Source organism: Camponotus vicinus, unplaced genomic scaffold (assembly GCF_025532165.1).
Source record: "Camponotus vicinus isolate PSW18456_S1 unplaced genomic scaffold, iyCamVici1.0 SCAF_6, whole genome shotgun sequence".
In the NCBI taxonomy this organism is placed as follows: Eukaryota; Metazoa; Arthropoda; class Insecta; order Hymenoptera; family Formicidae; genus Camponotus; species Camponotus vicinus.
The window spans coordinates 17,506,026-17,527,585 of record NW_028141978.1 but is presented as its reverse complement, the minus strand read 5'-3'; the positions used below and the strand labels follow the sequence as shown (position 1 = coordinate 17,527,585).

At 43.4% G+C, this 21,560-nt stretch overlaps 3 protein-coding genes across 3 annotated transcripts; 1 reads left to right on the top strand and 2 right to left on the bottom strand.

Moving 5' to 3' along the window:
• The first annotated feature begins 578 nt into the window (after positions 1 to 578).
• Positions 579 to 2,572, top strand: LOC145973763 (uncharacterized). Its single transcript, XM_083103339.1, has 2 exons — positions 579 to 968; positions 1,010 to 2,572. Exons 1-2 carry the CDS (start codon positions 579 to 581, stop codon positions 2,570 to 2,572), a joined length of 1,953 nt encoding a protein of 650 aa, XP_082959465.1.
• A 1,002-nt stretch (positions 2,573 to 3,574) lies between these two features.
• On the bottom strand, positions 3,575 to 4,357 carry LOC145973762 (uncharacterized). The gene has a single exon (XM_083103337.1). It carries the CDS (start codon positions 4,355 to 4,357, stop codon positions 3,575 to 3,577), a length of 783 nt encoding a protein of 260 aa, XP_082959463.1.
• A 1,892-nt stretch (positions 4,358 to 6,249) lies between these two features.
• LOC145973761 (uncharacterized) lies at positions 6,250 to 6,801 on the bottom strand. The gene has a single exon (XM_083103336.1). It carries the CDS (start codon positions 6,799 to 6,801, stop codon positions 6,250 to 6,252), a length of 552 nt encoding a protein of 183 aa, XP_082959462.1.
• Positions 6,802 to 21,560: the final 14,759 nt, after the last annotated feature.

Genomic DNA, 21,560 nt, shown 5'->3' with positions numbered 1-21,560 from the left:
ATCTTTCGAGAAGGGCTTGGGTATAAATTGACGCGATCGGAGAGCGCTGAGCCTTTTGTCTAAAAGTCTCCGACGCAGCTCTCCGAAATTTAAAGACGTGCCTTCCGTTGCTCACGGAATAAACCGATTTTCTCTGCTGCTTGCGGATTCTGAAATTCTGCTCGAATTTCTATTTTCGATATTTTTGTGTTTGTTAATTAAAAGGATTTTTTGCTCGGTCAACGTTTTCGTGTGCCCCGCTAATTTCGTCGCTGGCTGGGTGCCGACCGGAGTTTTTCGTCGCGGATTGAAAATCTTATCGCTCTTAAAACAATAACGTTTCTGCTTTTTTTTTGTGTGTATGGGCTTTATTGTGGTCGTGAAAAATATAGAAAAGTGTTTTGTAACATTACATGACTCGTATAAATTTTATTGCCGAGTGATCTACCGTCGTGCTGTCCATTGTTCCGGTCGCAATATTTAACATTGGTCCTTCGAGCCGGATTTTTTTTGCGAACCGCGTCCTTGAATTGTGACGACGATAGTGCAGTGAGGTTCATCAGTGCTTCTGAGTGCTTCTACCTAAAAATTGAAGAGTCATGACTCCAGACATTAAGGCCCTTGTAGCGACTGCCACCGAGCTTTACGGCAAGATTGCACGCGCTCACGACAATCTACTGAAGCTCGGCGTCGCCAAGATCACTCTAGGTGTGGTCGAAGCGCGTTTACACATGCTGGAAAAGTATTGGAGCAAATTCGACGGGCTGAACGACACGCTCGCCGACCAACACGCTCGGCTAGCGAACGACGACTACCTGAAACAAGACATACCAGCGTTAGCCGAAGAGTCGTATCTCATCAACAAAGGTCTGCTGTTGGACCTGAAGCGTGAACTCCAAGCTAAGGAGTCTACCGCCTCCGCCTCCCTTTCATCTACGACGTCTTCGTCGGCACCACGCTTCCACGCATCCAGCTGCCTATCTTCACCGGCAAGTACGAGGATTGGCCGGCTTTCCGAGACCTATTCCAGTCGCTCATAGGCAAGGACCAGTCGACGAAGCCTGTGGAGAAACTACACTATTTGAAGAGTTGCGTTAAGGGTGAGGCGGATCTACTCATACGTAACCTAACAACTACTGAGGCGAATTACGATCGAGCCTGGAAGACCTTGAGCGATTACTACGAGAACAAACGTCTGTTGATACGCGCCTACTTAGCGAATTTCCTCGCGCTGCCCAAAATGAAGAGCGATTCCGCGATAGAGCTAAGGACGATATTCCACGGCATCAAGACGACGATTAGCTCGCTTGAAGGCATCCAACGGCCAGTGACCAGCTGCGAGGATTTGTTCGTTCACCTCGCCGTCAACCTTCTCGATAGCCGCTCACGTCGCGAGTGGGAGAATTCGATCAGTGATTCAGCCGATCCACCTACGTACGCCTCACTGGAGCAGTTCCTCGAGCGGCGACTACACACCTTGGAGTCAATGCTCCCTGTAAGGACCGACAACCCCACAAGCAAAAGCGGGGAGGGGAGTGCCAAGACGTCGCGATTTACTCGCAGCCATCATGCCCGCAAGCAGGAATCCAATGAGGGAGGACGTGGATGTTGCTCCGTTTGCCAAGGAGATCACTTCGTGATGTTCTGTGAACAGTATAAAGGTAAAACGGCTTCAGAGCGTAAACGTCATGTAACGGACAACAATATGTGCGTGAACTGTCTCGGACGACACAACGCCAACGAGTGTGCATCAAAGAAAAACTGTTCCGCGTGTAATGACCGCCACCACTCTTCGCTGCACGACGCGTTCCTTCAAACCGCGACCGTTAAAACTACACACGTCGCGCGTAGACTGAATTCAGTACCGACGACCATGCTCCTCGCTACCGCGCGCGTCCGCGTATTCGACCGCCACGGCTCTTGGCATCCGGTTCGCGCGCTCGTAGACCAAGGCTCGGAGTCGTCCATTGTGTCGGAGCGTCTCGCTCAGCGCCTGAAGCTACTTCGCGCCTCAGCATCTGTCGCGGTATATGGCGTTGGCGGTGTGAAGAACGGCGTTTCGAGGGGCCAAGTGGATCTCACCTTACAATCGCGTCAAGGCGGTCCCTCGATCTCTGTCGCGGCTCTGGTGTTGCCGAAGCTCAGCATTTACGCCGGTGGATTCAGCGACCGCATCCAAAACTGGCCGCACATTCAGGGTCTGGAGCTAGCGGACCCTGACTACTGCTCCTCGGATCCATTGGATTTACTGTTGGGCGCCGATATCTACGCCACTATCCTCGACCAGGGCCTACGAAAGGGAGATCCGAGCATGCCTGTGGCTCAGAAAACGTCGCTAGGGTGGATACTCTCAGGCGTCGTCGGCGAGACGTCAGCGGGACATCACGTCAGCACCCATCAATGCGGGATCGACGAGGACCTAAACAGCCTGGTGCGCCGCTTCTGGGAACAGGAGGATCCTCATAGGATAACCCCCCCCCTTCACCAAGGCGGAGCTCGAGTGCGAGGAAAACTATCGGCGCACTCACTCGCGAGATCTCGATGGGCGGTATACAAGGTGCGTTCCAAAGTAAACAGGACTTTTTCAAAATGAGAACAAAGACTTATTTTTTTGGCAAAACTTACTTATTTTATTCAAAATAGTCTCCTTGAGACTCTATACAGCGATTTACACGGTCAAGAAGCATGTCGAACGAGTGTTTTAGGTCGTCTGTAGAGATGTCCTTGAGAATGTCGGTACAAGCCTTTTGGATGGCCTCCACATCGGCATAACGCTTTCCTTTCATCGGCAAATGCATTTTTCCGAATAGGTAGAAATCACACGGTGCTAAATCAGGCGAATACGGCGAGTGGTTGATGGTTAAAATGCGATTTTTGGTCAAAAAATCAGTCACAAGTATCGATCGATGAGATGGCGCATTATCATGCAACAAGCGCCAACTTCCTTCTTCACGATATTCTGGCCGAATACGACAAATACGCCGCACCAAACGCTTCAAAACACCAAGATAAAACATAGCATTAACCGTCTGGCCAGGTGGAACGAACTCCTTATGAATTATTCCCTTCGAATCGTAGAAACAAATTAACATTGTCTTCACTTTTGACTTCTCCAAACGGCTTTTTTTCGGATTAGGCTCATCTGGACGCTTCCATTCTGCACTTTGGCGCTTGGTTTCTGGATCATATTGAAAGCACCACGTTTCGTCACCAGTCACAATGTTGTACAAGAAGTTTCGGTCCTTTTTTGACTCCTTGATGATGTCCTTCGAATGTTGAATTCTGCGCAATTTTTGGTCATCAGTCAATTTGTGCGGAACAAAGCGTGAACAGACCTTTCGGAGGCCCAAATGTTCGGTCAAAATGCGATAAATTGATGTTTTAGAGATATTCAATTCCATTTCCATTAATTTCAATGAAGATTTTGGCTGATCTTTGATGAATTCACTCACAGTTTTGATGGCATCTTCGGTTATCACAAATTTCGATTGCCCAACATGTTGGTCATCATTTACGTCTTCACGACCATCCTTAATGCGCGTATACCACTCGTGGACTCTGCTACGGGATAAACACTCATCACCATAAACTCGTTTCATACCAGGCGGACTAGCAGAGTGGCGGCACATAATTCCAGTCGAGGTAGAGTTACCTGTTTAATAGGCGCCACTTTAATTTTAGCTGCGACTAAGCTCACCTGTTTTTCCTTGTCTCCAGTGTTCGTCAACAAGTAAACCACAGCCGCAAAAGTCCGCTCTGATGCATCGGCGAATCCGTGCAATTCGACGGAGGTGGCTAGAGGTCCGACGGGCAAGTGACGTGGCACTCGAATCTCCGCTAATCTCGGCAAGTCTCCTTTGAAGTCGTCCCAGAGTTGAGACTGGCGATTATCCAGAGGAGTATCCCAATCGACACCCATGAGCCAAGTGGATTGAAAGAAGATTTTCGCACGCGCCACTACTGGAGCCAACCACCCGAGAGGATCGAACAGGCGAGCTGTAAGCGACAGGACGGACCGTTTCGTGGTTGTTGGCATGTCGACCACGGGAATCGCATACGAGAAGGAGTCGATGCTGGGATGCCATTGGAGTCCCAGCGTGGCATGGCTCTCGTTGGGTTGCCAATGGCGCAGGTCGCGCTGCAACCGATGTTCCGCCGGAACGCCCTCAAGAAGCTCGGCGTGATTCGCGGACCACTTGCACAGGGGGAAGCCGCCCGCCCTGCACAACTCTGTTAGCTGCCGTCGGAGCTCCTGAGCTGCCTCGAGGGAATTGGCCCCGGTGAGGATGTCATCCATATATGTGTCGCGGCGCAAGGACACAGCGCCTTCCGGATAGTTACTCTCCTCGTCGATGGTGAGCTGCTGCAGAGTTCGCATGGCGAGGAACGGCGCACAGGCTAATCCGTACGTAATGGTGTTCAGCTCATAGTCTGTGACCTCGTCGGCCTTGTCGTTACGCCAGACTATCTTTTGCAGGTGACGGTCCTCCGGGCTAACCAAGATTTGACGGTACATTTTCTCTATATCCGTAGCTAGGACATAGAGATGACGGCGCCAGCGTAGAAGTACGTCCCCCAGGGCAAGCAGTAAGTTCCGACCAACCAGTATTTTGATTGAGGCTGTCTCCCTGAGCAGTGGTAGCAGAGCCATTGAAGACAACCCGTAATTTTGTTGTAGCGCTTGCTTCGCGCAGCACGCCATGATGTGGGAGGAAGCAGCTTCGATCTCCTTCTTCGGCTGCCCTGGGCGTCGCGGACATGTGTTCGAGCTCTTCGTACTGCCTCATAAAGTCAGTATACAACTGCTGAAGACGGCTGTCGTGACTGAAACGGCGCTCCATGTTCATTAGAAAACGCATGGCGGTGCGTCTTGTCCCCGTGAAATTTGGTAGAGGCTTGATCAACGGGAGGCGCACCACGTAGCGACCGTCAGCGTTTCTTTTGTGTGTGTCAGCGAAGATTTCTTCGCAAGTCTGCTCGTCGATGGACAGTGGAGCACGGGTGGGCTCTACTTTTTCTTGCTGCCAAAACCGCTGCACCAGACCCGTGAGTTGCTCGTCCCCTTGGCACACGTAAGATTGAGACTGCCCTATTACCTTCGATTGCCGTCCGACGGTTCCCGATAATATCCATCCCCATATGGTTTTTTGTGCGACAGGCTCCTGAGGTCCTCCTCGACAAAGTCCATGGAGGAGGATGGAGGCGTAAACATCAGCGCCGAGAAGTAAATCCACCGGGCCGGTGGACAGGAAGTCAGGATCGGCTAGATCCAATCCCGCAAGGTGACTCCAAGATTGCTTCTTAGCCCGGTTGCAGCCGTCATAGATAGTGAGCTGCGGGAGGATCAAGGCCGACACCGTCATCGGCAAGCCGCGAGCGACGCTTGTCATTTTGCCTCCGACGCCGAAGACCGAAATCGAGGTATTGGTCCGCGGTAATCTAAGTCGCTGAGCCAACGACTCGGAGACCAGAGAAGATTCGGAACCCTGGTCGATTAGCGCGCGCGCAGCGTGTAGTTTCCCGTGCCGGTCGGTAACGCAAACGCGAGCGGTGACGAGGAGTACTGTCGTAGGAGGTTTGGCTGGGTGATGCGAAACGTGTGTTGTCTTCACGGTGCCTACTTCTAGACAAGCATCGTACAGAGTCGTGTGATGCCGGGCGTCGCAGACAGAGCAAGTCTTCTTGGACGAGCAGTCGTTAAGCCGGTGCCTCCCGAGGCAGTTGAGACAAAGACCGTTTGTCTCGACGTGCTGCTTCCTCTCAGCCGCGCTCTGGGACTTGTACGTGTCGCACATCATAACAAAATGATCACGCTGGCACATAGTGCAACGACCTTGCTTGCCGTCGTGTTTCCGCGTATGCAACGCACGCGTTTGCTTGGCTGACGCGCCGGCGGCTGACTTGACCGGATTCGGCTCCGTTTTAATCGGCTGTAGCGACTCGAGAGTACGGAGTCGACGATCTAAAAATTGCTGGAGCTCTTCGTACGTCGGCGGCTCCATTTTGTCACCCAGCGAGTTCTCCCACTCGCGTCGCGACCGAGGGTCCAAGAGCTCGATCACAAGGTGAACAAAAAGGTCTTCACCTTTCATTATCGGCCGGCCGATGCTCTCGAGAGAGCCGACGGTGCTCTTCACGCTATGGTACAGTTTACGTAGTTCTATTACTGACTCACCCTTTAACCTTTGGAGAGACGTAAACTGGAAGATGTAGCAACGCACGAGGAGACGCTTGTTCTCGTAATAATCGACGAGGGTCTGTTATGCACGCTCAAAATTCTCGCTTGTCGTCGACAGGCTGCGAAGATTCCGCTTCTCCTTTTAGGCACGCCTTCAAGTAGTGGAGCTTCTCCACTTTGGTTGTTGAGCTATCCTTCCCTATGAGAGATTGGAAGAGGTCGCGAAATGCGGGCCAATCCTCGTATTTTCCGGAGAACGTCGGCAACTGAATGCGAGGTAGAGTCGTCCTGGGAGCGGAACTCGGCGTTCCCAGAGTCGCCGCTGGAGTTTCGACCTCCTTGGCCTTGGAAGAGTGCTTCCAGTCCAGAAGTGTCGCCTTTTGATTGAGGTAAGCTTCTTCGGTCAACGCAGGTACGTCAAGCTTATAATAATCGTGCCCAGCAAGCACCTCCCGGTGGGCGAACAACTTATCATCTTGGGCGTCGAATTTAGCCCAGTTTGATTCCAGGCTCTGCAGGCGAGATTCTACCGCCCCCAGCGTGATCTTATTCGAACCCAGCTTCCGCAGGTTTTCCACCGTGCGGGAGATTTTCCGGTATAGCTCTAATTGCGCGTCTGCCAGCACCTTTACCTCGAGGTTCATTTTTTTTCCTTCTAGGTGGTCACACTCCGAAGCACAGAGGAAGCACACCACTCACCATCGAGATCACTGTCGTCACTCTCCACGAAACAGCACCAGTTTCACGGACTCAGATCCGGCTCGAAGGACCACTTTATGTTCGATAGTTTAGCGGACGCGGGAGTGAGACAGGTAGCGAGGAGTCGAATCGAACGAAAAGGATAGTCAGATAATTCGCGCTTGATTTTAACAGTGCAGACTACACACTTTTAATCAAATAAATTACACAAATAATTATCACAATGTCTATTGAATTAGAGATAAGAGTTTAGAGCCACCGCCGACAAAAGATATCCGCGAGCAACGGAACAAAGAGATCGGTTTAAAGCAGTAACGTGTTAGAAGCGAAGTACTTTCAAACAAGAAGTAGACGAGTTTCTCGGTATAATTGTTAATTGCAAATTACATTTTTTTTTTTTCGAAACAATTATGTGTTTTCTTTACACCAATTGATTCCTCTCATTATTTTGTACGTAAAAGTATTAAGGTAAGATAATCGAAAAATTAATATTTTACAAGATATTTTACGGTTTATGTAAAATTAAGAAATTATTTCAAGCCTCATAACTCGGAAAGTACTTAATGAAAACTAACTTAATTATAGTGTTTTGGAAAGCTCCCGAGATGAGCTACAAGAATGTGTAAAAATATATAAGGTGTTCCATTTGAAAAATTTAAGGTGACCTTCATGTGACCTTCCAGCGACTATTCAAGGTCAAACCAATGGTACCATCTTATGGCCCCCTCGAAACTAAACAACTTTTGTCTGAAACATTTTTCTCTAAAATGCTTAGTTTTTGAAAGAAAAGGGGTGTACGGGTGGTCTAGGACACCCTGTATATACAGGGTGTCCCATTTTAAGTGTCCATCCCAAATATCTCTCTCATTTTTGATTTTAGAGAAAAATGGTTCGGTTCGGACATGTTTTGTATGGTTTCGAGGGGGCCATAAGATGGTACCATTGATTTGACCTTGAAGAGTCATTTGAAGGTAACGTGAAGGTTACCTCAATTTTTTTAAATGGCACCCCGTATTTTTTATTACATATTCTTGTAGCTGACCTCGAGAGCTTTCCAAAACACTATAATCAAATGTTTTTTCGTGAAGTACTTTTCGAGTTATAAAGCTCCAAATTTATAAAATTTTGATAAAAATACAAAATATTTCGTAAAACATTCACTTTCCGATAGTCTTATCTTACATGATCCAGCCAGTCAAGGCAAGATCCGAGCATGATCCAGCCAGTCAAGGCAAGATCTTCTTTTGTGTACAATTACTTTAAGTGTTCAAAAACTTGGCCATTTACTTGTATGCATAGCTCTAGTCTATGGTGAAAGTCGTCCCTAACTTTTTCAAGAACACCTACATTAATATTTCTGCAAGCCTGTCTGACCCGGTTTTTCATATTTTCAACGGTTGTAGGCTTTTGCGAATAAACTATATCTCTAATGTAGCCCCAGAAATAAAAATCTAGGGGCGTAAAGTCGGGGATCTTGGGGGCCATTCTTGAACTCGGCTGCCCATACCAATCCACCTATTCGGGAATCTATTGTTTAAATATTGTGTAACGGCTCGAGATCTATGAGCCGGTGCTCCATCTTGTTGGAACCACATTCGTCTGAGTAAATCATTGTCGACATGTCTCAAGAGGTTGGGCAGGTCATCTTGAAGAAATCTTAGATAGATTGCCGTATTGAGATTTTCTTCAAAAAAATATGGACCAACAATAACATCTCCCAGGATGCCTGCCCAAACATTAATGGACCACTGCCGTTGGAACTCTTGGCTTCTCTGCCAATGTGGATTAGCATCTGAATAATAATGGCAGTTATGTCTATTAACGCCTCCTCTATTACAAAACGTGGCTTCATCAGAAAAAAGCGTATCAGCAATGAACCGGGGATTTTGTTGGATTTGATCTCAAGCCCAGTTACAAAAACATACACGGCATTGGTAGTCCCTTTCTTCCAATTGCTGAGTTAGATGAATGTGATATAGGTGAAACTTGTTGAGCTTGAGCACACGATTGGCTATTGATTTAGATATACCGTGTTGCCTCTCAATTTGTCTCGTAGAGATTTGAGGATTCAAAGCAACGACACCTATAACAGTCAATGATGTGACTTCATCAGGGCCCGATTTTCGCCGGTTTCTTCTAAGAAAACCCTGTTCAGCTCTGTCGCAGAGTCTTTTTATTACTTTCCTATCAGGATGGCGTCTGTCTGGAAATCTTTCAGCATAAAGCCTTTCTGCTGCCGAGTAATTATTCCTGGCCTCACCCAAAATGCAAATCATGTCCACAATTTCATTTGGTGGATAAGCAGCCATAATTATAAAGAAAAAAAACGCCAAAATACCAAAAATTCCTGTCTTATCAAAAAAAGTCTATGGATAATAATATGCGTCTGTCTGAGACTTTGCCAAAATACCGAAAGTTGCCCAAATAAGAAATTTGAAACAAGCCTCTTGATATTTGTTTCATTAAAAGAATTGACAATTGCACTTTCACAATTGTTACAGTTCATTGATTATCAGGCAATACAGGATCTCGCCTTGACTGGCTGGATCATGCTCGGATCTTGCCTTGACTGGCTGGATCATGCTCGGATCTTGCCTTGACTGGCTGGATCATGTAAGATAAGATTATCGGAAATTGAATGTTTTACGAAATATTTTGTATTTTTATCAAAATTTTGTAAATTTGGAGCTTTATAACTCGAAAAGTACTTCACGAAAAAACATTTGATTATAGTGTTTTGCAAAGCTTTCGAGGTCAGCTACAAGAATATGTAATAAAAAATAGGGGGTGCCATTTAAAAAAATTGAGGTAACCTTCACGTGACCTTCAAATGACTCTTCAAGGTCAAATCAATGGTACCATCTTATGGCCCCCTCGAAACCAAGAAGAAAAAATGAAGAAAAAATATGTAATTTGCAATTAACAATTCCATATTTTTTCTTAAAAACAACTATGTGTTTTCTTTACACCAATTGATTCCTCTCATTATTTTGTACGTAAAAGTATTAAGGTAAGATAATCGAAAAATGAATATTTTACAAGATATTTTACGGTTTATGTAAAATTAAGAAATGATTTCAAGCCTTATAACTCGAAAAGTACTTAAGGGAAAAATATTTTATTATAGTGTTTTGGAAAATCCTCGAGATAAGCTACAAGAATATGTAATAAAAAATAGAGGGTTCCATTTAAGAAATTGACGGTGACCATCATGTGACCTTCAAATGACTCTCCAAGGTCAAATCATTGCCACCATCTTATGGCCCCCTTCAAGCTACACAACTTTTGTCTGAAACATTTCTTTCTAAAGTGCATAGTTTATGAAACATTCGACCGTATCGGGACTTTTGGGACACCCTGTATATATATATATATATATATATATATATATATATATATATATATACAGGGTGTCCCATTTTAAATAACGACCTCAAATATCTCCCGACTAATACGTTTTACAGAAAAATGTTTATATATGTTATATATATAAATGTTATATATATATATATATATATATATATATATATATATATAAAATATGGAATTGTTAATTGCGAATTACATATTTTTTCTTCAAAACAACTATGTGTTTTCTTTACACCAATTGATTCCTCTCATTATTTTGTACGTAAAAGTATTAAGGTAAGATAATCGAAAAATGAATATTTTACAAGATATTTTACGGTTTATGTAAAATTAAGAAATTATTTCAAGCCTCATAACTCAAAAAGTACTTAACGAAAAGGTACTTAATTATAGTGTTTTGGAAAGCTCTCGAGATAAGCTACAAGAGTGTGCAAAAATATATAGGGTGTTCCATTTAAAAAAATTGAAGTGACCTTCACGTGACCTTCAAATGACTCTTCAGTGTCAAACCAATGATACCATCTTATGGCCCCCTCGAAACCATAAAACTTTTGTCTGAAACATTTTTTTATAAAATGCTTTGTTTCCGAAATAATTGCGTGCGTTAATTAAAATGGCTCACCCTGTATATATATATGTATATATATATATATATATATATATATATATATATACAGGGCTTTCGAAAAGTCCGGAAACGGTCGAATATCTAAAAAAATAAAGCATTTTAGAGAAAAATGTTTCAAAGAAAAGTTGTTTGGTTTAAAGAGAACTATAAAATGGTGGCAATGGTTTGACCTTGAATAGTCGCTGGAAGGTCACATGAAGGTCACCTTGAATTTTTTAAATGGAACACCCTGTATATTTTTGAACATTTTTGTAGCTTATTTCAGGAGATTTCCAAAACATTATAATAAAGTATTATTTTATTGAGTACTTTTCGAGTTATGAGGCTTGAAATAATATCTTAATTTTACATAAACCATAAAATATCTAGTAAAATATTCATTTTTCGATTATCTTACCTTGATACTTTTATGTACAAAATATTGAGAGGAATCAATTGGTGTAAAGAAAACACACAGTTGTTTTTAAGAAAAAATATGTAATTGTTAATTGAAAATTACATATTTTTTCTTCGAAACAACTGTATGTTTTCTTTACACCAATTGATTCCTCTCATTATTTTGTACATAAAAGTATTAAGGTAAGATAATCGAAAAATGAATATTTTACTAGATATTTTATGGTTTATATAAAATTAAGAAATTATTTCAAGCCTCATAACTCGAAAAGGACTGAATGAAGATATACTTTATTATAGTGTTTCGGAAAGTTCTCGAGATAAATTACAAGAATGTGCGAAAATATGCAGGGTGTTCCGTTTAAAAAATTCAAGATGACCTTCATGTGACCTTCCAGCAACTATTCAAGGTCAAACCATTGCCACCATTTTATAGCTCTCTTTAATCCAAACAACTTTTATTTGAAACATTTTTCTCTAAAATGCTTTATTTTTTAGATATTCGACCGTTTTCGGACTTTTCGGAAACCCTGTGTATATATATATATATATATATATATATATGTCGATAACTAGTGGAGTCTAGGAGAGCCACGATTCGAAAATATGCGCAAACCATCGAAATTCAGTAATATATACGTATAAAGTTACGCCATTTTTTAATTTTTACACTATTCACTTTGTGCTCTATTATAATTTGTCTCTCTCTCTCTCTCTCTCTCTCTCTATATATATATATATATATATATATAGAGAGAGAGAGAGAGAGAGAGAGAGAGTTACAGAGAAAGAGAGAGAGATACAGAGAGAGATACAGAGAGAGAGGGGGGGGAGAGTGAGAGAGAGAGAGAGGGAGAGAGAGGGGGAGAGGGGGAGAGAGAGAGAGAGAGGGAGAGAGAGAGAGAGAGAGAGAGAGAGAGAGAGAGAGAGAGAGAGAGAGAGAGAGAGAGAGAGAGAGAGAGAGAGAGAGAGAGAGAGAGAGAGAGAGAGAGAGAGAGAGAGAGAGAGAGAGAGAGAGAGAGAGAGAGAGAGATTAAAATAGAGCACAAAGTGAATAGTGTAAAAATTAAAAAATGGCGTAACTTTATACGTATATATTACTAATTTCGATGGTTTGCACATATTTTCAAATCGTAGTTCTCCTAGGTTCCGCTAGTTATCGACATTAATAAGGTAGCATTGAATTCCTTCGAGTATGTACTTTAAGAATATGGCGCCTACTTTTGCCCGTTTTTACATTATTTGGAGAATTTTATAATAATTCAAGACTATGCGCGCATACAAGATGTAAAGAATCGGTTTGTGCGCATTGTATACTATAACCAATATCAATGTAAAATACAGTTTATTTCAAAATTGTTGAATAATATGTAATATATTTTGCAGATCAACATTATATTATTTTTCTGACATAAACAAATATACTCTGTGATAGCCAGAAAAATGGACTCATTAAGCATTATCATATCTGTATTATAATCATCACAGTCTTCTCTAAGAGAGTGCGATAGATTTATATACACGTTATTAAGTATCTGCATTTCTGTCATCGCATACCAATAAGAGTATTAATAAATATATATTACGTTTTATCAAAAATGTTCTAACCGCTTTCCTCAATCGAGCCAGATCATCAGGTCTCACATACTTAATATTCATTTTTGTCAAACTGTATTAACTATATATTACAATTCGGTAATTCTCGAATCGGCTGTAAGGTGGCTATTGAGTGGAGTCTAAATTCGTAAGCAAAATAACTCCAAATGTATAATATATATTATACATTTGACTAAAGAATAAACTAATTGTTTCAAAATTTTAAGATTTGGAGCTTTGAAGGATTGAAGATTTGATTGAAAAATAAAATTTATTTGATTGAGGTTACTAAAAAGAGAATATTCCTTACAGTTAGCGGTTCTTAAGTTTATTATTCGACTTTCTCTATCTTTTTTGTCTGTTCTTTAGCTTTTTTGTCTATCGTTTTAGTTTGTTTGTCTATTTCTCCCTTTATCTCTACTTTATAAAGATCATTTGTAAAGATGCCCAAATTCACCAAAAAAAATAATTCTACAACAAATTCTAAATTTCTGTCAAAAATATTTGGATATACAATACATTTTGGCGAGAAAGGATATTAATATTAAGGATGTGAGATCTGATGATCTGGTTCGCTTGAGGACAGCTGTTGGAACACTTTTAGTAAAGTGTAATATTAAATACAAAGCCGCTAATAGAATGAAAGAGAGATTCGAGCAACAAAATAGCGAGTGGTTAAATTCCGAGTTTCATATTCCCATTATTTATACTTTTTTTTTGTAACGCTGAAAAAATGCTTTAGGCATACCCCCACCCCCTGGGGGAGGGCGAGGGATATGTCGGACTCCCGTCCATCCTATTGGATGGACGGTATACCGACGAAAATCTCAGCGGTGGCCTTCCGCGCGTATGGAGGGGCAGGCAGAGACCCGGAACTTGTTGTTACTACTTCCCCTGGCTGTGGCTCTCCTCCGCGCTTAGGGTCCGACGGCTGTTGATACCGTCGAACACCCTTCCCAGAGGAGAGGACTTGGTTCCTCTCCCCTTTTCTCCTTCCTTCGTTCTGAGCGAGTGGGGCCACACCACCCGGTCACCTTCCCCGGGGTCTGAATGCTGCCGCCGTGGGCCCCCGCCCACGCCGGCCAGACCCCAGGGGAATTCACTGGCGACCTCTATGTAGTAGGACCGCCCGCGTATTCCACAGGAGAAAGGGGAGGGGCAATATGTCCCTCCCTCTCTCCATAATCTGTTCGCCAATAGGCGATTTTGAAAGACTGTGGGAGGGCGGCTGCGACTTGGTGTTGCACTATCCTCCCCAGCACTCCTACTCCTTCCCGCCTCTGTTAAGAGGCCTGACCCATCAATCGGGGGGAATGGGAGGGGGGACGGTGCGACAGCGACTAAGTCGCTTTCTGTCTAGTGTCCCCCCTCTTCCGGTCATCTCCCCTGGATCAAATGTGTTTGCGAGGAGGAGGAGGAAGGTAATCTCCTCCTCCCGCCTCTTGTCCTTCTTCTTATAATCGGGGATGAGGCCGGGGAGGAGGAGTCTGCCTCCATCCCGTCGTCATCCCCGCCTGCATTCTGCGCTGCAGCGGCCTCCTGCCGTCGCTGCCGCTCGGCCGCCTTTTTCTGCAGCATTACTTGCTCGCAGAAGGAGACGGCCGCCTCCCAACAATCTCCGCTGCCGACTATCTTGCGGACTATAGCCGGCAGCGAGAGATCCTCCCCGACGATATTGGCCAGAGTACGGCGCTGCACTTCCCACGCCGGACATTCAGCCAGCGTGCAGCGCCGTATCTCTGGCCCCATCACAATGATGGCAGCGCGCGGTGCGCTCCTTAGCGATGCGACACAGGAATGCTCCGAAGCAGCCGTGTCCCGTGAGCACCTGCGTCGCACGAAAGGTGACCTCGCCCTGAGCCCTGTCCAGCCATTCCTCTAGTCAGGACCGGACGGCCTCGACGGTCCACTTGCCCGGAATGGCCGGGCTGGAGAGGAGTGCGTCCCACTCTTCAATCATGGACTGCCGAGCGTGGAGTCGGACGGCCTTCTTCGCCCTGGCAGGTAACTTCCTGCCCGTTTTCCCATTATTTATACTGACATCAATAATGTTAAGGCACCTTCTGAAACACGTATTGGTCGTCTTTCTGTGGGATTTAATCAGAAATCTAAACGATCGCAACGACGAGAAATTGCCGAGATCAGTGTCCAATGCAATCATGAGCCTCTGCGAATTATAATGGCAGGTCGCTATGCAGGGGAGGGTCCCGTTAGCGCACGGTGCGATAGCGCACCAACCCGATAGCACACGAAAAATTGAACACAATTCCCGATAGCCCACGTCCCTTTAGCACACGTCCCGATAGCACACAAGGTTCTACATGGGTTTGCAACGGAGTGGGGGGCGGGGGTGCAGTCTGTGCGTGTACTTTCTCATTGGTGCGCTATCGCACCGTGCGCTAAAGGATCCCGCTCGCTATGCAGTAAGGCAATCAGGACAGAAGGACTTACATATGATTTTACGTAATATTTAGGAAAGTTTAGAACATCTAAAAAATATGGAAAATTGCTGGATATACCAGCACCTTTAATTATTAAAAAGACTCTTGAGGAAGGCTTGGCATTTATTTTAGACAACTCTTTTTCTAAAAGTGTGTATACGAATATACGCCTAGCATCAAAATCTTCCGGAGCTGATATTTGACCAACATATAATAATGTTGGGAATATTAAGGCACAATGTAGGTCGCCAAAGGAAGCAATTACAAGTTGCGAAAATGTAGCCGAAGTTTCTATTCAGGCACTCTTAAACCATACTGTGAAACGAATTGTTGACTTACAAACAGAATTAATACTTGCAATTTTACAAAAAATTAATTATACGGATATTGAGGTTGTCTTCATTTGCGCCTGGGGATTTGATGGAAGTACCGATTCTATCAACAACGATATCAAGATGCTGTGACGTGACGCCTTTTGCGCTCCGTCACAGTGACCCCGCCGGGGGGAGGTAGCGTACGGAGGGTCGTTCTTCGCACCTGAGGGGGGCCCCTTATCCGATCTCGTGATATATCTTTGTATAGATTTTTGTGTTTGAGATTAATTTTAAGCGAGCAGAGCGCGGCAATCTGAGCGAGCGGATAATAAGTGATGTACAGCAAGATCCCGGAGGGTGCAGTTACCGAAGAAAGGAAGAGGAGAGACTCGGACCGACGCCTCCACTCTAAAGAAAGGTCACGTATCGAGATCCCGCTCCGCCGCTATCCATAGGTAATCGTTGTATTAATATCCGCTACTTTTAGAGAAACAACGACGGGGAAACCCGGACGAAGGAACGATCAACACTCTCCCAGGCTGCAGACTGAGGAGAGGAGATGCATCCGGAGCCGGACGAGGATACGGCCTGGCCAGCCCAACACGTCCGAGCTACCGAGAACATACAATCGTCAAAGATACCGTCAACGTTGGATTTTGGTTCCTATCGAAGGGCAACCCGCAATACAGCAGGACGAAATTCGAGGGGGCGGAGAATATCGACCCCTTCTCATCGAAAATCGACAGGATGCGCGGAAAATCGGCGCGGGACTCGAGGGCCTTGCGGAGCATTTATCACAAGTCACTGTTCGACGAGCTACAATAGCGAAAGGACGACTCTCCATTCCGGCTACCGTATCGAGAGCACGACCGCAGCGAGCACACAGCGAGGACACGGACACCGGAGAAACTGTAAGCCGTCGCTCAGGTAGCCGTAGAGATATTCCCGGATACAGTTGGCGTCGTACCTTTCCTTGATACCGTCGCGAGGCGACGGTGAACTCGTTACCGAATTGTTGTAGAAAGCCTGCGTGCTTTTCTCGCGTTTCGTTGCCGGACGCCAGCTGGGCCCCGGGTATCGCGGATTTGTCCCTCTCAGGGGGTTCGTCGCCGACAGTCATTATACCGTATCGTTAGCGCCATACCGTATCGTATCGTATCGTATCGTTTCGTTCCGTATCTCGTTATATCATTGCGTGGAGCGTCGAATTGTGAATATTAATAGTGTCACGAGATTCCGACACTATCGTATTGCGTAAAGAATAGCGGGGGTTGCGTGAGATCGTTCTTCGCGAGTGCGAGTGCCGTATATCCAAAATCCACTCTGCAAGAATTGAATAATTCGCGAAATTTCTGTTTAAAATTTACGTCCGTTACCGTCCGTGTTGTTTGAAATTGCGTGAGGGTCGAATTTGTTTTCGCCGAGAGCGAAAGGTCGGGAAGATACCGGATAACATTGCGAGATAATATTTGTGCCCGCTGACGTGGAATTACCGTTACTTAAAACCGTCGTTACACCTGATTTTTCTGCGAATTACTTGTAGACTTTACTCATCGCGGTCCGTGAAATTATATTCGATCTCGGAATTATCTGTTAGTCGCCCGTATCATATATCTTCGTTCCCGTATAGATAATAATCGACTTTCGTATCTTTCTTATAACTCTGATGTTTCTTTCTTTCGAAATTTATATTTCCGATTTCGTTACTTGCGTATCTTCTACATGTAATCTTTGCTATTTTCCCCGTACCGTTAACCCTTTCTATTGTATTTATATCGTCTTTGTCGTATACTTTGTTATAAATTTTGTCCATATACTATAATTGTTAATTATATTTATAATAATAATCGAAGGAGTGTCGATCATTTCTCTCTCCCGGAAGTTATTTAGTGCTCTCTCTCTAACCTACAAAGATTCCTACCCTTCTGTCATTTACTGAGCTATGGGTTATCGAACCCTTCCGTTACCGTAACGATATCGTGGCGCGGGAGACCGCGCCTGGCGCCCAATACCGCTTTCCTCGTGAGAGCTGCGAAATACCGTACGCTACCGTATTCAGAGATACCGTTTTTTTTGTAAATCAACTAATTTCCCTACCGGCCAAATTTGCACGCCGTCTCCTCCGGATCGGCGTTCCCGAAGCGGACAAAGGCGTTGCAATGCATAAAATGCAAACGATGAAAATTTGTTTGCAACCACTCTGATCCCATTGCGGCTGTCAATATCTACTGGTCTTATATTATGAAATAACCGAACGCCACAGTCTGTCAGATATTATCGTCCAATCAAGCTCCAGTTTGTTAAGGAATCACGCGATGTAATTTTGGCGCAAAAGTTTTGTATTGAGCAGCAAATAGCAAAACTGCAAGTATTCGAGATCATGCTACAAAATTTTAGGATAAAAATACATTTTTCTCTATTTTTGACTTTAATTGATAGCAAAGTCTTGAACACTATCACGGATACGAAATCGATGCAGACTTGCCCTATTTGTCACGCAATTCCTAAGCAATACAACGATTTTCGAACAAAACCAATTATTTCTACCTGATCCCCATTACAATATGGAATTAGCCCGTTACATACATGGATCAAGTTTTTTGAATGCTGTCTGCATATATTGTATAAAATTACGATAAAGAAATGGCAAGTAAGATCTAACGAAAAAAAAATTGAATTTACTAAAAGAAAAAAACATTCAGGATTTTCTCTGGAAAATGTTGAGTCTGAAAGTAGATATGCCCATATCAGGCGGAAGTGGAACCAGTAATAATGGGAATGTAGCTTGCTGAGCTTTCGAAGACTCTGATCTTTTTGCTCATTGTCTCGGATTAGATAGTGAACTTATTTGGAGATTTAAGATTATTTTGTTTGCACTATCTTATCATCTACCACTCGATCCGATCCGTTTTGATGACCTATGTATTTCTACATCTGAGCTATACGTTACTTCCTATGCTTGGTATCCGATGCCATCCACTCTTCACAAAATTTTGATTCATGGGGCCCAAATGATTTCTACAAGCATATTGCCTGTAGGAATACTTGGTGAGGAAGCATCAGAAGCCAGGAATAAGAATTATAAAAGATATAGAGAGTGTCATAGTAATAAGCACAGTGATCTGGCAAATATGGAAGACATCTTCTACAGAGTAATGGATACGTCAGATCCAATTGTATCAAATATCAGCCTCAATAATCGTTTTAAAAAGCAGAAACGACTACTTCTTACACAAAATGTAATTTGGCTGTTTCTAATACCCAAAACAGACAAAACTATTCATCCTGACTAATTCATCCTGATAGTGAAGAATTATTAGAAGATTACACTGGTTTTAATGAAATTATCTTCGCCTTAGACAAAGTGGTGTTATCTACAGAAGAATAGTTTGTGAGTGACGAGGGGACTCATAATAAACAAGCACCCCGAATAGTGAGAGACGAAGGCACTTATTACAAAAAGCACCCCGAATATTGAGAGGCAACTTACTACAAAAAGCATCTTGAAAAAATGAATCTAAAATCCACTGTAGACCTCCACGTAGCAGTCACTATATCTAGTCACTATGTCCAGGATATTACAGTCTTTTAAGCTAATTGCAGGCGTTCTATTCGGCATGAGCAACCTCAAGATTTCCTGATAATCAATTTTTATACAAAACGACTAATTTTTGTAAGTTTCAGTTGCCACGTTGGATCCCCCATTTTGAATTTTGAATTTTTGACATCATATTCATTATTAGCGACCTCAAAAACCTCCATATATCAAGTTTCATAAAAATTCGACAAAATCTTAAATTTTGGCCACTTTTCCTGGTCTCCTATCCCACTGTGCAGTGAAAAAATTTATTGTTTGAGCCCAATACAAAGTTCGTGATACCAAACACCACATGTTTGGCATTGCCTTATATCTTCCATTCTATTTTCCTGAGAAGCATGACAACACCATGTTCCTGTTGCCGTAGCTATATTTCTTATTTCCGCTGAATGTGAAGAACATTTTGTAGCTTTAACAGAAGTTTTTGGTTTTATTTTAAACAAATCTTTTTGGTAAAATATATCTAATCTTTTTGACAGCAGAATTACCTAATTTTCCCATTTTAGTCTGAAAAAAATAAGATAATAAAATTAATTTCAATAATCTTAATAAAGCCTGAGTGAAAATTAAATAGGCCTTATTAGGCAAAAGTAACCGTTCTAATTTATTATTCACTAATAAAAACTACAAGGAATATTGTAATAATATATCTATCGCCCTATAGCTAAATAGAGATAAAATATAAATAAAAACCAAAAAAATATTCATACATAAATAAATAAAAATATTCACGTATTTCAGCAGCTTTTTAACAAAAGAGAGCGCGTGTATCTCTCCGCTAATGTTTTATGACTGCAGGCACTGACAGGTTCATATCCGAGCGAATCCGGCGACACGAGCGTTTGACATTGTAGTCAGTCACACTACCACATAGTTGCGTATCTTACCGTATTCATTTAGCGGGAAATTTAAAAACTGGGCCTTGTTGGGGTGCAGGACTCATTTAGTTCACTTACCTTATACATTTATTCACATAAATATGCAGGGTGGCTGAAAACTTTTCGCCTTCCCGAAGTGTGAAGGTAGATTGGCTCAAATTAAGAAGAAAGGTCCTCTACTGTTTTACGATATTTACAATAATTAACGAAAAATTAATTAAAGAAGATTGGCCAATGCGCGTGGCTAGAAGCGCGCGGCGGCGAAGGTGGTGATTGGGGAGCGATGAATGTGTAGGCGCGCGGCGAAGGCTTCACTGTTTACTTTTATTGTTGTTATTATGTCAGGTTCCTTATATAATGATACAACTTATGATTGTATCATATTTTCCGTGTGTTATTTCCAAGTAGGGCTCCATATATTCTACAAAGTATTTTCCTTTCAAAGCAAAGTAATACTTTATTTCTTTTTAATTTCCTTTCTCCTTAATTTTCCGCCTCTTAATTTCCTTAGACATGTCATTGTTATTATCTACCAGCGAGCCCAAGTACACAAATTTTGTGGCAGGCTCAATCCTATGCTGTCCTACTTCCAGGTATCGTTCTTGATTCTACGTTATTGATCGCAACTAACATATACTTTATTTTTTCTGCGTTAATATAATTCCATTTCATTTGTGGCTTTATCCAGTGCAAGAAAAGCTTCTTTGGCATCTTCTTTAGTTCTTACTAATGATGTCTAAATCATCAGCGTACGCTAGTATCTGTACTCTTGTATAATATATTACCAGTTGTTATGCCAGAATCGATATTATATTTAGCAATTTTCTCTAGTATGTAACGATGCACTCCGAAACGCACGTTTTCCCGGCGAACACCAGCCGAAAGCTGCCGCCCGACGAACACCGGGGGGCACTGGCAGAGACGCGATGCCCATTTTTAAACTTGAGACAAAGACCGGGTAGAAAGAAACGACAAAGTTGTTTACACTGCCGTCGGAGATCGATCCCGGGAGTTAAGATCTCGTGTCCGGCACCTCGACCCCCCCCCCCCCCGACAGACTCATACCGTACCATTTTACAGCCGCCCGGTGGGTATTTATCCGAGGGTAATTACTAAACATGCCGGCGCGGGTAATAATTACTAAACATTAGCCGCGTATAAAAAAAGCCTTCGATGGCACGTCAAGACAGATCCTCCGATTCTCTGAACTCCTCTGAAGACGAACAAACCAGAGCAATCCGAAGCTTCTTAAAGCACAAGAGATCAGAGGGTAGCGCGAACACTGCCGATCGATACCGCTCTCAGGTGCATCCTGCCTATTATCCGAACCCAGCGTCTAGTAAGTCCAGAGGCGAAACACTAGCCGCCTTTAACGCGTGCTAGTGTCGAGATGCATCCTGCACCGCATAATTAATATCCGAACCTTCCGCTGTAAAAAAACGCTGCGATTTAAATCCGAACTGTAAAAAATATAACGGAGTTAA

Coding starts and splice junctions, on each gene's coding strand:
- LOC145973763 (XM_083103339.1), top strand. CDS start 579: ATGACTCCAGACATTAAGGCCCTTGTAGCGACTGCCACCGAGCTTTAC. Junction 969..1,009: donor CCAGCTGCCTATCTTCACCG/GCAAGTACGAGG, acceptor GACCTATTCCAG/TCGCTCATAGGCAAGGACCA.
- LOC145973762 (XM_083103337.1), bottom strand. CDS start 4,357: ATGCGAACTCTGCAGCAGCTCACCATCGACGAGGAGAGTAACTATCCG.
- LOC145973761 (XM_083103336.1), bottom strand. CDS start 6,801: ATGAACCTCGAGGTAAAGGTGCTGGCAGACGCGCAATTAGAGCTATAC.